The sequence below is a fragment of the Lepidochelys olivacea genome (assembly GCF_965140295.1).
Source record: "Lepidochelys olivacea isolate rLepOli2 genome assembly, chromosome: 5".
Classification (NCBI taxonomy): Eukaryota; Metazoa; Chordata; order Testudines; family Cheloniidae; genus Lepidochelys; species Lepidochelys olivacea.
The window spans coordinates 78744456-78763166 of record NC_140415.1 but is presented as its reverse complement, the minus strand read 5'-3'; the positions used below and the strand labels follow the sequence as shown (position 1 = coordinate 78763166).

The window sequence follows — 18711 nt, the reverse complement described above, 5'->3', positions numbered from 1 at the left end:
ATACTTTCAAAAGCTGGGAGGAAGGAGAGAAACAAAGGGTCTGTGGGTCTGTCTATATGCTGGTTTCTGCCGGGGACAGACCAGGAATGGAGTCTTAGAACTTTTAGTAAGTAATCTAGCTAGGTATGTGTTAGATTATGATTTCTTTAAATGGCTGAGAAAAGAATTGTGCTGAATAGAATAACTATTTCTGTCTGTGTATCTTTTTTGTAACTTAAGGTTTGCCTAGAGGGGTTCTCTATGTTTTTGAATCTAATTACCCTGTAAGCTATCTACCATCCCGATTTTACAGGGGGGATTTCTTTATTTCTATTTACTTCTATTTTTATTAAAAGTCTTCTTGTAAGAAAACTGAATGCTTTTTTCATTGTTCTCAGATCCAAGGGTTTGGGTCTGTAGTCACCTAGGCAAATTGGTGAGGCTTTTTACCAAACCTTGTCCAGGAAGTGGGGTGCAAGGTTTTGGGAAGTATTTTGGGGGGAAAGACGCGTCCAAACAGCTCTTCCCCAGTAACCAGTATTAGTTTGGTGGTGGTAGCGGCCAATCCAAGGACGACGGGTGGAATATTTTGTACCTTGGGGAAGTTTTGACCTAAGCTGGTAAAGATAAGCTTAGGAGGTTTTTCATGCAGGTCCCCACATCTGTACCCTAGAGTTCAGAGTGGGGGAGGAACCTTGACATAAGCTTAGCTGGCAAGCAGGACTCTGTTTTTTATGTCAGTCATAATTTTAAAAAAATGGATCATTTGTTTCTCTTCCGGTTGTATTTGTAAGGGTATGTCTACTGTAAAAAAAAACCCTACAGCAGCACAGCTGTGCCACTGTAGCACTTCAGTGTAGACACTACCTAAGCCCATGAGATGGGTTCTCCCTTGACACAGGTAAACCACCTCCCCAAGAGGCAGTAGCTAGGTCAATGGTAGAATTCTTCCATTGACCTAGCACCGTCTACATTGGGAGTTAGGTCAGCTTAACTATGCTGCTCAGGGGTATGGAGTTTTAACACTTTTGAACAATGCAGTTAAGCAGACAATTTTCTAGTGTAGACCAGGCCTAAGACTGCTATTTTCTCAGTTCTTTTGGGGAAGTAAAGTCCTTAACTGGCTGTTTACTAGCATCTGTGTGAAGAAGCCAGTCATTTTATTCTTGTATTTCTACTTGATGTTGTGTGGACAAAACATGCTGACACAAGTATCTCAGTCTGAACACATTCTGCCAAAATAGTTTTTTGATGGCACCATGCCAACAGTACTTTTACCAGTTCATACTACAAATACAGACAAAGCCTGCAACACAACATGGATTTATGTATTTTTGCTGTCATGCACACTGAATAGCTCTATTGTTTAATTCTCTGAGCATATCATTTTTTCTCCAAAATACCAACAGCTATTTCTGAAGAATATTCCTCAGATTCTACAATTAACAATTGTGATCCATTGTCAGAACATCTGGAATTCAGGGCCTTCCAAACTGTGACTTTGCAGAGATGCTGGAACTAGGGGTGCTGCTGCACCCCTTGGCTTGAAGTGGTTTCCATTGTATACAGGGTTTACAGTTTGGTTCAATGGCTCTCAGCACCCTCACTGTCAAAATTGTTCCAGCACCGCACTTGATACAGTTAGTCATAGTCTGCTGCTTGTGTATACCTGTTCTGAAATCTCCAAGAACTCACAGAAGTAATCAATTCACAGTGGTTTCCTAAACAAATTCAAACAGAACACCCTCCTAGCTTTTTCACTACAATTTCATGGCATTGCATCAGCTTTGTTTGTAAGCCTTTCACAAGTGATTACAGATATCCTAGTGAGCTAATGTCTATTATTTGAGCACTCATCCCAGGTCAGAAAAAAATCTCTCTTGGTCTTTAACTGATTGCTATGTATACATAGATAATATTTTCAAACAGATTTTGTATTGTTTTTGCTTTCATTTCCCCACGTTCAGTGATAGGGGTCTTCGGCAAATTTTCCATGGCATTCTTTAAGGTCCCTTGCCCAAATTAAAATGTTATCTATTCTATCTTTAACAGACTAGCTGATCATAATGATCCCTTTTGGCCTTAAAATCTACGAACAAACATGAGAGAAAACTGACTAAGCAGAAGAAAGAGTTTAACTAGCTATACTGAAACTGCTGCCAAGTATCCAAAGTAAAAAAAAAAAAAGAGGAGGAAAGAGAGAAAATATTATTTTTGTATAAATACCCACACACACACACACACACTTTCTGAAATCTCTTTCAGTCAGTCATCTTTGGTATAAACTGTCTCTAAGTCAGTTATATACAGATCAACTGATTCATATTGTCTTTAGAAATTAGAAATTAAACAATTGCGTTTCGTAAATAGTATTCTTCTGGCTTTACATTACTTTGACATTGATGTGCCAAATCCTGTTTATCTTCTTCCTCTTCCCAAATATAATGTACCTACAGTGCTGTTGAGACTGCCAGATGGAGAAATTGTACTCTATGACATTCAGATGCTTTCTTTGCAGCTGTGCCTATGAGAAAAAATGCCAACTGTTGTTTAAGATGGACTCCATATTTGTGTCATTTTCTTGAAAATCCAATGGAATTGTGCAAGTAACTTCTCCATTGCTGATTCACTATAACTTGTAACACAATGTCATATTTAGGGAGCTCTCAGAAGATAGGTTGGTGGAGAAGAAGTCCCAGCACTTATTAATTTAATGAACACTCAAGTCAGACTCAGTCTGCTCAGGCTTATGGCAATATTTTGTTCACACAGCTCAGAGGCTTAATACAAGTGTTAGAATGCTACTTTTACATAAACTAATTAGTATAATCACTCCCATAGAAATCACCTATGCTTACAAAACCACTAGAGCCTTCCATGTTTGAAAAAAATACAGAGGATACAATCATGTAAGCAAGTATTTGCTAGCTTGGCTTCTCTATAGTCAGTCTAAATGCAGAGGAATGTTCAGGTCTTTGCTTCTTTAATTCTCATTCAGTCTTTTAAATGAAGGAGTAAGAGTACAAATACACAATCTAAAGCATATTTATCACGGTAGTAGTTTCAAAAATGTTAGAGTAATGCTCAGCCAACTCATCAATAATTTTATAGGCAAGATAAAGGCTCCGGATTTCTTTTTCAACCATCACAATATTTGAAGGCATTATATATTCATATCTATCTTGTTTCCAGAAAATCTGTTACTTAAAAGGAATTTGGAGAATAGTGTTAAAAAAGTTAATTAAAAACACTGTAAGCATATATGTCAGCCAAACATGACCTCTCTGCTCTACAATGTGTTTAAATGGATGTCATCTTGACCTGCAACATACCAATGTAAAATTTTTTGGTCAATATAAATCAAATGAGCACTAATTTATTCAGCAGGTTTCCCAGTATCTGAATCAACATTAGAAATCTAACTAGTATTTGTTATTCTGTTATTGACAAAGGAAGCATATTTAAATGATAACAAGTACTCATGGGCGTCATTTTGAAGTTAAATTGTTCCCTAAGGATATCCTCAGCAAACATCTACATTTAAAGGTCATTCACTGCCAAATTATGAACAACTGTTGCATTTATTAGCACAGGCTCAATAGTTTGGAAGCTACAGTCATCAATTCAAACTGACAATGAAGTTTAATTGTCCTCTAGTATTAAATGAGGAACTCAGACATTTTCCATAAGTTTTTTCACCATCTGGGGTAGATTTTCAATTTACTGAAGTATTTTGGAAAGATGGCCCCCTGACAAAATTGGGACACATCAAAGCCATTGCTTAATTATAATTTTTTTGAGAATTGTTTTAAAAGATACATCAGAGAGAACAGGTCATATGTTTCAAGAGCTAAATTTTAGTTTGTGGAGTTGGAAGGGGGGTGGATTCTCCCAGTATTCTTGCTGACAGATGTGAGGGGATTCTAAAATTATAGGTGCTGTATTATAGCCTCTGCCTTCATTTTCCTTTCCCAATCGCCTTACTTTCCCTGCATCAAGCTTTTCATCATCATTCCTGCAAGTTCTTCTTCATCCCTCCCTTCTCAGTTTCCTCTCTCAGACTGGGAAAGAGTGAAAAAGAGAGGAAGTTTCTAGCTTCTGTGGTGATTTAGTTCTGTCCCTGCCCTCCAAGGTTACTTTATGCCTCTGTAGCCAACTGGCACCACACAGATCATTGTCTACGTCTTCCTTCTATTGCTGACAGATTCAGAGAATAGTAGCAAAGGAAGGAGATGGAAACACTGAGCAGTAGCTGCTTGCAAAGGAGACAGAAAGCAGCCCTGAAGGCAGAAAACAGAGCTCACACAGCTAAGGTCAAGAGCTCTTCCCACCTCTCTCCTTCAATGAGAACAAACTGTGGAGGGATTAAGAAAAGAGGGATTGGGGTTATTCTCCGCAAATGCCAAAAGACAACCTCCCCTCTGAAAGAGGGGGAATTAGGAAGAAGGGGAAAGAGTGCAGTTTGCTGTGTGCTCTATCTATATTGTGAGCCGTATGGAGCTGCCGGAGGGTGGGTCTTACACTCCTCCCTTCCTCTCACTTCACATCAGTGATCAACCAATATCACTGTTCACTAGCATCTTTTCTGATGCCATCAAGACTGTCACCACCACTGCACTTCTCAAAAAAAATTTTCTCAATCTAGTTTCCTCACAGCAGCTAGAAATCTGCCCTTTCTCCACAGAACCTCCTCAAAAAGGTCTGGCCTGCCTTCCATGCCACACTAACCTCATGGTTCTCACACTAGTTTTCCTTTTTTCTGATCCACATTATAGCCTTCTTCTCCTTCGCCCAGGTGTTGAAGGTGACACTATTGGTCACATCTCTCTCAACTGCCTGACACAGTTCACTGGAGTTATGAGAATCCTTCTCTTTTGATTGGGCTCCTACCAATCCAAAAGTTATTGTTTACAGGGAAGGGGGAGAGTCTGGTAACGAGTAGTCCCATAACAAGAGATTTCACCGTTATGTTTTGTATCTTAGATTTTTAATGAAAAAATTAACACAGGAATTTACTTAAGACTGGCAACACAAGAGGAATAAAATAGAAGTAAAACTTCCAGCACCTTGTCTACTTTCACACTAATACACACAGTACATCCAGATCAGTTGCGGCATCAGCTGATAGCACAGCAAAGGAGATATTAATTTTGACATAATCTAGGCTTCTATCCCTTATTATATCTATCCAATCCCAAACTAACCAAACTTGTATTTTGCAACTGCAGCTGTTTTTAGTACCAGGAACACACTTACGAGGCATATTGGGATGGAGCAGGAGGATCCTGATTCTCAGGCTCTGATGGAAGAGCTGGCACAGTTTCCTCTTTCTTTTGCGGCCTGAAGATGTGGTTTAGTTTTGGATCCACCACCTGAGAAATAATTCTGTCCACTCCAGCTTCCAGCATCCCTGACTGAATCACACTTTGTCTCAGATCATTTCGTAACTGGTTTTTGTTCATTGTTGGGTTCCACTCCTGTTTGTCCAGATGGGTCCCCTTGAACATCTCCTTTCCAAACTTAACCTTGGTTGTGACACCCAAATCTCTATCCCTCTTCACTGTTTTAGCCCATTTCTCATTTTCCACCTGCTTCAACCTCATCAACTCCTGACTCTGCCATAACTTTTTCCAACTCAGCATATTCAGCTATCTTGTAACTGGTAAAAAGCCACTTCACCCCAAATTCCAGCATCTCCATCCCATTCAGTATCCCAAATTTCATATTGGTCCCTTTTATAACCTACAGATTCAATGTGACCCTTGATTCTCATGTAATAGAACCATAAAACCATAGGGTCAGATGGGACTGCAAGATTTAACCCCCTGCCAAAATGCAGGATTTGTTGTGTCTAAACCAAAAGGAGTACTTGTGGCACCTTAGAGACTAACCAGTTTATTTGAGCATGAGCTTTCGTGAGCTACAGCTCACTTCATCGGATGCATCCAGATGCCTATCCAGTCTCCTTTTGAAAACCTCCAGTGAAGGAGTTTCCACAACCTCCCTAGACAGTCTGTTCCACTATCCTACTGTTCTTAAAGTTCAGAAATTTCTCCTGAGATTTAACCTAAATCTATTATGCTGTAGTTTGAACCTACTGCCTCTTGTCCTGCCCTTTGTGGAGAGAGAGAACAACTTTTCTCCATCTTTTAATGACAGCCTTTCAAGTATTTGAAGACCGTGGGCACATCTACCCGTCCTCCCTTCTTCCCCCCCCACCCCCCCGCATCTCCTCTTTTCCAAATTCAACATACCAGTTCCTTCAGCCTTTGCTCATATGGTTTGCATTCCATCCCTCTGATCATCTTTGTCATTCACTTCTGGATCCTTTCCAGTCTCTCTACATCCTTTCTATACATTGGTGGCCAAAACTAGACACAGTACTCCAGCTGAGGCCTAACCCGCCCTGAGTAGAGTCTTCCCATGACTTGCATGCTATGCCTTTGTTAAGGCTACCTAAAATTGCATTTGCCTTTTTTTTTTTTTTTTTTGCAATAAGATCCAAAAGAATGGAAGTAGACATGACTTGGACACTGACACTTTTATATTCAGCAGTTCAGCAAACTGTGGCTTCCTGGATCAATGATCCTATTCATGTTGCTTGACTTTTAAATAAACTTCTGTAGTAACTGATTATCACCTGTCATTGCAGAAAGTGAAATTGTTTCCTATGGGACAGCCCTCTTCTTCAGGATCCATTATTCTGTCTATTAAAGAAAAGCGCTTTCTGTTGCACCTTGTAGCCATGATATCTATCACTGTCTACTAACCTATAAGATTTCCAGACAATTCTGCCGCTCCCCATTGTCACACCGACCATTACTTAGCCATTGGCCCCATTCCTGAAGCTTCCAGCTATACATGGCTATATACCAGGGTCATGTAGTCATATCAGCAGGAAAATCTCTCATACTGTGAAGCTTTAGGGAGACTCATCCATTCTGGACCACTCTTTGATGAACCGTGGATAAAGAATTGGCTCCATCATGCAAAAACATAAGGCAAACAGACACCTACCGCATGTCCCACCAATAAGGCTAGATTTAAGTTTGTTTTCTCTTACAGGTTTTTTTTTTTAAACCAGCGATCAAAATGATTTTGGTGTCTAAGCATCTGGTTGGATCTCTGAGGAACCTAATGGATTGGTGCAAATGGATACAGCATTTGCCAACTACAACAGAGCAAGAACCAGTTGTGCACTTTGTGAACAGTTAGCCAGGAGGCGAGGAAATGTGAAGGGAAACCCGACAATTTATTACAAACAGAAGTGTAGATTATACTACTACTACTTTGTACTTTCTTATACAGCATCTCCCATCCAAGAATTCCAATATGTTTTACAGGCTGTATTAAGCCATAGAACACCTCAGTGGGGTTGAGAACTATTATTATTCCTGATGGGGAAAGAGACACAGATGACAGGTCACATATGTCAAATGCTCTGAAACTGAACTTTGTACAAAGAAGTAATAAATTCTATCCTTTGCTAAAAATGCTTCTAAATTGGTAAAAGTGTATGCAAATTCTTAAGGATTCTTATACCACTGCTACTGAAACAGATCCTGATTTTCAACTGAGCGCTCAAAAACTAGGGCCAAATCAAGGTAACCTGGATCCCTAAGCACACTATATATCTCAACGCTATATTTTGCTTAAACTCTCCCCCTCCCTCCTAGGTGTAGCAATAGGGACTCTCTTCTCTTGGGAGCAACAGGGATAGCAGTTGGGATTCCCTCTTTCCCATGGAGAATGGGGTGGGGTAGGCCAGTACTTACCCCAGCAGGCAGAGTGTATCTGCTTGGGTGCGTGGGCAAGGCCTGCTGCACTCTTCTCCTCCTGCCATACACAGAGACCTCTGTTGGAATGGTTTTGGCTTTCCTTCCCACCCCCAGAACAGTAGGTCCTGACGTTACCATCGCATTGAGATCAATATGGCAGTTTGCCCCTCGCTCTCAAAATTACTCCCTGGGGCTGGGATCCACTACCCAAAGTTTAACAAACAATAATCGTGCATACAGAAACAACTTTGTTGTCATAAGGAATTTGAACCTGGGACCTTAAAACACCAAGTTATAATTTCCTGGCTTTGAGACATGTTGTTGTGGAGTTCTGTTTTGTTTTCTTTTGTAACTGAAACAGTCTAGTACTTTTTGCTAATGTATAAATTTCTTTAAGAATGTTCATTGTCCAAAATTAACTGTCTTAAAACGAATCCAAAGAGGAGAGAGTCTTCCTCCCAATCTAAGAGTCCTGGTAGGGCTGCAGGAGTCAAGTCATGAACTTAAAGGCCAAAATAATTAATATTTCTCCCCACATCCATCTGTTTTCAGGTGAATGAAAGAACACTGAAGAAACAGAATAAGCAGGAAACATAGCTGCTAAATTTTGTGCAGCTCCATGTGTGGCATTTACACAAATTATTTAATATGCTAGTTTGCATAGTTGTAAAGATGTAAATAATTTGTATATAACAACAAATTCTGGCTTTAATGCTCATGCAACCTTGGAAAATGAAGCCTCCTGTTTATCTCCAGGCAGCATCAGGGCAAGCTCCCCACACAACACACTGCCCTGGCAGTATGCCTGATCTTGTGTGGGTTGGGGGAGGGGAAGTAGAACTTCACCTACAGGTAACAGGGATAGTTTAGTCTCCATGGCCTATGAAGTTCATGGCCTCTCTAATAAGTCTACCAGTTAGTGCAAAGTCTGATGATTTTTGGAGGTGAATCAAAGATAATAAAGGGGCAACCAACATCCATTTGATGGGAAAAACTTTTAAACCCCATTGCGTTGAGCTGGATTCCTACTGGTGAATGACAGGCAAAATGCAATGACGTTCATTACCTATGTCCTCAGGCAGCCAGTGCCTTAGTAAGTGCTAATTTTATACTTTTAAGATTGAGGTTTGTTTTCTAGAAAGATAAGTCATTATAATAAGTTCTGACTTTTTTGGAGCTTACACAAGATAGGGTCTTCCAGTCTATGCATATGCAAGAACATCTCTGCACACTGCTCTCAGATATTATAGGATTTGTTTGAAGAAGACTATCTCATGTTGTTACTAAAAATACATCATCATTAGGGTTGCAGATTTGCCACAACATTTTTTTTTTTAAACCAAAAACCATGGAACAGTCACAGCTTACTAAATTACTATGACATCTGTGCGATTTTTGATAGAAAATGCCTTCCCTGTTGCCTGACTAAGGGGGCACTGACCACCCTCAGCAGTACCTCTGCCCCAGCACAACAACCTGAAGACCAATCCGGTGAGGAGGGCCTGGGGAGAGAGCCCATCCCACACTCATTCCTGGTAGCGGTGGCTCCTGCAGCACCTGTTCCATGGGGCTAGGCTGGGGTCAGGCCCAGTGTCCCACTTTGGGCATTGTGACCTAGTGCATAGGGTCACAGCACCACTCAGGTTTGATTCCCCCCATGCTCCTGTCATGACAGAGGGGCAGGTGAGCCAAGCCAAGCACTGCTACTCCATGCACCAGGTTGCAATGCCTGCCTTGCGGCACAGCGTCCAGACCTATGGGACAGGAGCTGCAGGAACCTCTGCTGCAGGATGAGACACAGACAAAACAGGAAAATCATGCTGTGACATCTTCCCACTGTGACAAACCTGCAGCCATAATCATCATCATCAAGGCAAATCCCAAAGGCAAGACACAGCCTCCTTGCAGATCAAGCATCACCCGGATCGGTATCTAGCTACAACAATAAAACAAATACTAACATAATGTCCAAAATCATCTCTACATGTTTTGCGACATAAAATCATTTCAACAATTATATAAAGCTACTGTGAGGCTAATCAGCCAGAGCCGAATTCATAACACAGAACTCTACCACTTCATCTACAGAAAGTGTGTTGTTATCCTCAATAAGCAGCCCAGAGAGTGCGAGACAACACACATTTCACCACTGGTTATCCAACTATTTTTGTCAATTAGCACTAGAATGATGGGTGCCAGGATTCATTGGTTCTATTCCTGGGTCTAAGAGCAGAGTATGTTCTAGTGGTTAGAGACAATGTGGCGAAGTGTAACACTACTCCTATCTGGGTCACCTGTTGGGACTGAACCTGGGATCTCTGGATCGAAAACCATGGACTTCTATCATGTGATCTGCTACTATACCAATTATCATGCAAGTATTAGTAGACTCAAACCTTTGTATATGGTCTAGCCACGCCGGGGCACAAATTCATACTGTGTTGATATGGGTTAAATAAGCATATAATTTGGCCCAGTTCATCTGAAAGCCAGTGTTGAAAATAGATGAGACTTATTCCCCCCCAGCTATGCTTCCAGCGACCTTGTGCAATTTTTCAGTTACCTTAGCTGTAAAATGAGCAAAGATGCTTGCCACCCCTAAGGTAGGTGTATGAGACCTTCATTAATAATCGGTGTGAGGTGCACAGAAATACTAAGAACAGTGAGCAAAATTGCTGAGATTTGAACCCAAGATGGCTTGGTTTGTAGCTCAGGGTATTTACCCCTAAGCTACAGAGTACTACTTGGAGGAATCTATCTCTATTTTACCAATTGTGTAGGAATGAGAGACAAGCCTACAGCATGTGCCACCAACACACAAAATACATGACATTTAGCAGGCCCAAGAAAGATGAGAATATAGATTCTCTGACAAAAGTGAGAAAATCAACGGTAATCTTGTAACAGACAATGGAAGTCTAAACGTTGCAAAATGAGGTGGCATTATTGGGAAATAAATCATTAGGAGTCCAAGAGCTGAAACTAATTGGCATAATAATCATGATGATGATGATGCTGCTGCCAGCCTCCATCAGCCACTTGTTAAATTTTCAAACAAGCACTTTTGTGCTATTCCTTCTTGCCCCTTATGCTTGGTAGGAGCTCTCCATAAACATCCACAAAGCGACCTCATTATCCTCTTTCAAATCCCCTATTAAATTTTTTTTTCCCACAATGCCTACAAGAAATTTGACAGTGGATGGGCCTCTGGTGTACTGAGATCATACAAAAAGAAAAGGAGTACTTGTGGCACCTTAGAGACTAACCAATTTATTTGAGCATAAGCTTTTGTGAGCTACAGCTGACTTCATCGGATGCATACTGTGGAAACTGCAGCAGACATTATATACACAGAGACCATGAAACAATACCTCCTCCCACCCCACTCTCCTGCTAGTAATAGCTTATCCAAAGTGACCACTCTCCTTACAATGTGTATGAAAATCAAGGTGGGCCATTTCTAGCACAAATCCAGGTTCTCTCACACACACACACACCCCCCGCCCCAAAAACACACACACACCAACTCACTCTCCTGCTGGTAATAACCCATCCAAAGTGACCACTCTCTTTACAGTGTGTATGATAATCAAGGTGGGCCATTTCCAGCATAAATCTAGGTTTTCTCACCCCCCCCCCAGCCCCATACACACACAAACTCACTCTCCTGCTGGTAATAGCTCATCCAAAGTGACCACTCTCCTTGCCTACAGACAGCCCCCCAACCTGAAGCAAATATTCACCAACAACCACATACCACACAACAGAACCACTAGGAACCTAACTCTAACCTAGGAACCTATCCTTGCAACAAAGCCCGTTGCCAACTGTGCCCACATATCTATTCAGGGGACACCATCACAGGGCCTAATAACATCAGCCACACTATCAGAAGCTCGTTCACCTGCATATCCACCAATGTGATATATGCCATCATATGCCAGCAATGCCCCTCTGCCATGTACATTGGTCAAACTGGACAGTCTCTACGTAAAAGAATAAATGGACACAAATCAGATGTCAAGAATTATAACATTCATAAACCAGTCGGAGAACACTTCAATCCCTCTGGTCACGCAATTACAGACATGAAGGTCGCTATCTTACAACAAAAAAACTTCAAATCCAGACTCCAGCGAGAAACTGCTGAATTGGAATTCATTTGCAAATTGGATACTATTAATTTAGGCTTAAATAGAGACTGGGAGTGGCTAAGTCATTATGCAAGGTAGCCTATTTCCCCTTGTTTTTTCCTAAACCCCCCTGCCCCCTCAGACGTTCTGGTTAAACTTGGATTTATGCTGGAAATGGCCCACCTTGATTATCATGCACATTGTAAGAAGAGTGGTCAGTTTGGATGAGCTATTACCAGCAGGAGAGTGAGTTTGTGTGGGGGTGGGGGGGTGAGAAAACCTGGATTTGTGCTGGAAATGGCCCACCTTATTTATCATGCACATTGTAAAGAGAGTGGTCACTTTGGATGGGCTATTACCAGCAGGAGAGTAAGCTTGTGGGGGGGGGGGGGGGAGAAGGGTGAGAAAACCCGGATTTGTGCTGGAAATGGCCCAACTTGATTATCATACACATTGTAAGGAGAAAGAAAAGGAGGACTTGTGGCACCTTAGAGACTAACCAATTTATTAGAGCATAAGCTTTCGTGAGCTACAGCTCACTTCCTCAGATGCATATCGTGGAAACTGCAGCAGGCTTTATATATACACAGAGAATATGAAACAATACCTATTCCCACCCCACTGTCCTGCTGGTAATAGCTTATCTAAAGTGATTTCCAGCACAAATCCAGGCCCTCTCACCCTCCACCCCCCCACACAAACTCACTCTCCTGCTGGTGATAGCCCATCCAAAGTGACAACTCTTTACACAATGTGCATGACAATCAAGCTGGGCCATTTCCTGCACAAATCCAGGTTCTCACATCCCCCCCACCCCCATACACACACAAACTCACTCTCCTGCTGGCAATAGCCCATCCAAACTGACCACTCTTCAAGTTAAAATCCAAGTTAAACCAGAACATCTGGGGGGGGGGGGTAGGAAAAAACAAGAGGAAACAGGCTACCTTGCATAATGACTTAGCCACTCCAAGTCTCTATTTAAGCCTAAATTAATAGTATCCAATTTGCAAATGAATTCCAATTCAGCAGTTTCTCGCTGGAGTCTGGATTTGAAGTTTTTTTGTTTTAAGATAGCGACCTTCATGTCTGTGATCGCGTGACCAGAGAGATTGAAGTGTTCTCCGACTGGTTTATGAATGTTACAATTCTTGACATCTGATTTGTGTCCATTTATTCTTTTACGTAGAGACTGTCCAGTTTGACCAATGTACATGGCAGAGGGGCATTGCTGGCACATGATGGCATATATCACATTGGTGGATGTGCAGGTGAACGAGCCTCTGATAGTGTGGCTGATGTTATTAGGCCCTGTGATGGTGTCCCCTGAATAGATATGTGGGCACAGTTGGCAACGGGCTTTGTTGCAAGGATAAGTTCCTGGGTTAGTGGTTCTGTTGTGTGGTATGTGGTTGTTGGTGAGTATTTGCTTCAGGTTGCGGGGCTGTCTGTAGGCAAGGACTGGCCTGTCTCCCAAGATTTGTGAGAGTGTTGGGTCATCCTTTAGGATAGGTTGTAGATCCTTAATAATGCGTTGGAGGGGTTTTAGTTGGGGGCTGAAGGTGACGGCTAGTGGCGTTCTGTTATTTTCTTTGTTAGGCCTGTCCTGTAGTAGGTAACTTCTGGGAACTCTTCTGGCTCTATCAATCTGTTTCTTTACTTCTGCAGGTGGGTATTGTAGTTGTAAGAAAGCTTGACAGAGATCTTGTAGGTGTTTGTCTCTGTCTGAGGGGTTGGAGCAAATGCGGTTGTATCGTAGAGCTTGGCTGTAGACGATGGATCGTGTGGTGTGGTCAGGGTGAAAGCTGGAGGCATGCAGGTAGGAATAGCGGTCAGTAGGTTTCCGGTATAGGGTGGTGTTTATGTGACCATTGTTTATTAGCACTGTAGTGTCCAGGAAGTGGATCTCTTGTGTGGACTGGACCAGGCTGAGGTTGGTGGTGGGATGGAAATTGTTGAAATCATGGTGGAATTCCTCAAGGGCTTCTTTTCCATGGGTCCAGATGATGAAGATGTCATCAATATAGCGCAAGTAGAGTAGGGGCTTTAGGGGACGAGAGCTGAGGAAGCGTTGCTCTAAATCAGCCATAAAAATGTTGGCATACTGTGGGGCCATGCGGGTACCCATAGCAGTGCCGCTGATCTGAAGGTATACATTGTCCCCAAATGTGAAGTAGTTATGGGTAAGGACAAAGTCACAAAGTTCAGCCACCAGGTTAGCCGTGACATTATCGGGGATAGTGTTCTTGACGGCTTGTAGTCCATCTTTGTGTGGAATGTTGGTGTAGAGGGCTTCTACATCCATAGTGGCCAGGATGGTGTTATCAGGAAGATCACCGATGGATTGTAGTTTCCTCAGGAAGTCAGTGGTGTCTCGAAGGTAGCTGGGAGTGCTGGTAGCGTAGGGCCTGAGGAGGGAGTCTACATAGCCAGACAATCCTGCTGTCAGGGTGCCAATGCCTGAGATGATGGGGCGCCCAGGATTTCCAGGTTTATGGATCTTGGGTAGTGTCAAGCTTTCTTACAACTACAATACCCACCTGCAGAAGTAAAGAAACAGATTGATAGAGCCAGAAGAGTTCCCAGAAGTTACCTACTACAGGACAGGCCTAACAAAGAAAATAACAGAACGCCACTAGCCGTCACCTTCAGCCCCCAACTAAAACCCCTCCAACGCATTATTAAGGATCTACAACCTATCCTAAAGGATGACCCAACACTCTCACAAATCTTGGGAGACAGGCCAGTCCTTGCCTACAGACAGCCCCGCAACCTGAAGCAAATACTCACCAACAACCACATACCACACAACAGAACCACTAACCCAGGAACTTATCCTTGCAACAAAGCCCGTTGCCAACTGTGCCCACATATCTATTCAGGGGACACCATCACAGGGCCTAATAACATCAGCCACACTATCAGAGGCTCGTTCACCTGCACATCCACCAATGTGATATATGCCATCATGTGCCAGCAATGCCCCTCTGCCATGTACATTGGTCAAACTGGACAGTCTCTACGTAAAAGAATAAATGGACACAAATCAGATGTCAAGAATTGTAACATTCATAAACCAGTCGGAGAACACTTCAATCTCTCTGGTCACGCGATCACAGACATGAAGGTCGCTATCTTAAAACAAAAAAACTTCAAATCCAGACTCCAGCGAGAAACTGCTGAATTGGAATTCATTTGCAAATTGGATACTATTAATTTAGGCTTAAATAGAGACTTGGAGTGGCTAAGTCATTATGCAAGGTAGCCTGTTTCCTCTTGTTTTTTCCTACCCCCCCCCCCCAGATGTTCTGGTTTAACTTGGATTTTAACTTGAAGAGTGGTCAGTTTGGATGGGCTATTGCCAGCAGGAGAGTGAGTTTGTGTGTGTATGGGGGTGGGGGGGATGTGAGAACCTGGATTTGTGCAGGAAATGGCCCAGCTTGATTGTCATGCACATTGTGTAAAGAGTTGTCACTTTGGATGGGCTATCACCAGCAGGAGAGTGAGTTTGTGTGGGGGGGTGGAGGGTGAGAGGGCCTGGATTTGTGCTGGAAATCACTTTAGATAAGCTATTACCAGCAGGACAGTGGGGTGGGAATAGGTATTGTTTCATATTCTCTGTGTATATATAAAGCCTGCTGCAGTTTCCACGATATGCATCTGAGGAAGTGAGCTGTAGCTCACGAAAGCTTATGCTCTAATAAATTGGTTAGTCTCTAAGGTGCCACAAGTCCTCCTTTTCTTTTTGCGAATACAGACTAACACGGCTGCTACTCTGAAACCTGTCATTGTAAGGAGAGTGATCACTTTAGATAAGCTATTACCAGCAGGAGAGTGGGGTGGGAGGAGGTATTGTTTCATGGTCTCTGTGTATATAATGTCTTCAGCAGTTTCCACAGCATGCATCCAATGAAGCGAGCTGTGGCTCACGAAAGCTTATGCTCAAATAAATTGGTTAGTCTCTAAGGTGCCACAAGTACTCCTTTTCTTTTTGTGAATACAGACTAACACGGCTGTTACTCTGAAACCTGAGATCATACATAAGAACATAAGAATGGCCATACCAGGTCAGACCAAAGGTTCATCTAGTCCAGTATCCTGTCTTCTGACAGTGGCCAATGCCAGGTGCCCCAGAGAAAATGAACAGAACAGGTAATCATCAAGTGATCCATCCCCTGTCGCTCATTCCCAGCTTCTGGCAAAGAGAGGCTAGGGACACCATCCCTGCCTATCCTGGCTAACAGCCATTGTTGGACCATAGCCTAGCGTGTTGTCCAATACTGCCGCACTGTTTCTTTGTATTCCCCCATCTGTACGGATCCATCTGTTGTCACTTGTCTTATACTTAGATTGTAAGCTATTTAGGGCAGGGACCATCTTTTTGTTCTGTGTTTGTACAGCACCTACTGCATCGGGGTCCTGGTCCCCACTTAGTGCTCATAGGTGCTACTGTATTACAATTAATGAATAAATAACAGTCACAATAAAACGGAGCAGATTGCAGTTGTCTGCACTGTTGGTAGGGTGGGGCATGAAGACAGGCTCCAACCTACCATGCTCCATCTCCTCTTATCCAACAGGTCTCAGCAATCCACTGACCTGAGCAGCCACACCGCACGTGGATGTCAAATGGCACCAGGGTGCAGTGCCCTGCCTCACTCCAAGGGGCCGGCCCTACGCGTCTATGAAGAGAGCCAGCATATGGAAAGGACAGCTGCGAGCTGCCTGGCCACGGGCCTCCTGGTGAGTGGGTGCCAGCCATGCACTGGCTGTCTACGCCCCCAACGGCGATGCCAGCCAGTTCCCTGGCTGCACGTCCTCCAGCAGCCCAGGGAGGCAGAGACCCGCCACCGGTGGGGATGGGGCCCCCGGCCCCTTCGGGACCGCCTCGGGGTGACGGTGCAGGGCACCAGCCGCACGCAGCCCGCCCCACCGGGCCTCCGCTCGGCCCCGCGCCAGCCCCTCACCGTGTACCCTCGCTCCAGCTCGCTCTCCTCGTAGCGGAAGGACGGGATGTACAGCTCCATGGCGCGCGCGGGCCGGGCCGGGCACCGCAGCGCTCCAGGGCAGCAGCAGCTCCCCGGGACCGAGCCAGCTGCGAGCGCGTCACGTGACGCGCGGGGAGCCCACATGACGCCAGTACGCGGCGGGGGGCGGGCAAGGCCCCCAGCGCAGCAGCCGGCCTGGGACCGAGGCGGCGCGGGGCCTCGGGCGCGCGAGCCAGGCAGCCCAGGGCAGCTCGCGAGCTGCCCAGCCAGGGAGCTGGGGCTGGAGCCGGCCCCTGGGCTCACCCAGCCCGTGGCCGCGGCAGCCGGCGCGCTGCGATTGGCCCCTCGGCGTGCTCGTTCCCTGTCCGAAACTCTCCGCTCCGCCACACGGGGTCCCGGCCGGGTAGCGGCGCGGCCCGCAGAGAAGGTACCTGCCGGGCGGCCACAGCCGGCGGTATCCACCCTCGTGCCAGGCCCTCAGCTCCTGCGGCTTCTCCTCTGTGTGCGCAAATGGGCGCGCTCGGCCTGTAGCTTCTCCAGCCGGGTCAGCATGGTGTGCTGGTTAAAAGCCTGTGGCTCACTCAGTTCTCCTCGTGCTGTCCTTAGGATAAACATGACGATGGCTTTTCCCTTAAATAGCTCAAGGGCTGTTCCCCCCCCCCCCCCTTATAGTTGCATTCTTGTTCCTTCTCCGTCCCCTCAACGCTCCTAGAGATCCTCTCCTTTGTAAACCAGCCACGGAAACAGCGTTGTTACCGCCTAACACTGAAATGTGCAAAAGTGGTTTTTGGCAACTGCTGCCGTTGAAGTCACAGTTGTGCACTGCTGCTGATCATCCGTTTCTGCTATTTGCTCTCAAATCCAGTGCTGGTTGGCATAATTGCTGTAGCTACTGGTTGTGATGTCGGTGTAGAGGAACAAACAAATCACTTTCTAAACAAACAATATTGTTTTATGCACCTGCTTTAGTAATAGCAAAGAAACCCAAACAAAAACAGCTGTAGCATAGTATCAAATGTAGCACCAGAGAGGTTTTTTTAATATCTACCTCAAATTAGTAGACATTAAATTCATCTTTAATGTCTCATTCTCACCGATACACTTTCATGTTGAGCAAATCCAGGCACAACTTGCAAGAGAAACAGTAAAGAGAAATACAGAAAGTCACAAGTAGGATGGACTATGAAAAGCAAGTACAAGAGTTTCTGAGGAGGCATCAGTAACTATTTGATAAATAGAAGGTAGCAGATAGTAGCTATTATCCCAGGCCAGAACAATACTCCTGTATCCTGTTAAATCTTTCACTAGTCATACTATCTCCTGGCACTATTTTCAGTTTACTGTTGACTCTACATCAAGGTCACCCAATATGGTTACCCAAACATAAAAGGTGACAAGCAAATCAGTGAATGGTTGGAGTTTTAACACTCTATTAAAGAATCAAGTCAGGGTAACAGTTACAATCTTTGACTTTGAAATTGTTTACAATTCACATTCTGCTTTGAGTAGAAAAGGTCATTTTTGGCTGGATAGGCTCTTGATAAATTTTTTAATTTAATTTAAATTAATTTTAATTTAATTTTTTAATTATTTTTAAGCATACAACAGACAGCTTATTTTGGTTTATAAAGTGTGAGTATATTGGTTTCTAGGCCTAGGTACAAGAACTATAAAATCACATACTGTACACTGAACTAACATCAATTAACAATAAGGAATCTCTCCTCCACCTCTGTCTTCCATAGGAGAAAAAAGTCATCTATTCAAACCATGGCTTCAGAAAATAGATAGGCCTTGCAACATGCAATGAAGATAATCGTTTTTTAACTCTGT

The 18711-nt window shown here is 43.7% G+C and overlaps 1 protein-coding gene across 3 annotated transcripts in view; it reads right to left on the bottom strand.

Moving 5' to 3' along the window:
• SNX24 (sorting nexin 24) overlaps positions 1-17104 on the bottom strand; it is a 149577-nt gene extending 132473 nt beyond the window's left edge. The window contains exon 1 of one of the 3 annotated variants that reach the window (XM_084627712.1): positions 16858-17104. In XM_084627712.1, the coding sequence (XP_084483838.1) occupies positions 16858-17022 (165 nt within the window). In that variant the 5' untranslated portion in view covers positions 17023-17104. The remainder of the gene's footprint in view (positions 1-16857) is intronic. The other 2 variants (XM_084627713.1, XM_084627711.1) reach the window with 2 other exon arrangements.
• Between the last annotated feature and the right edge of the window lie 1607 nt (positions 17105-18711).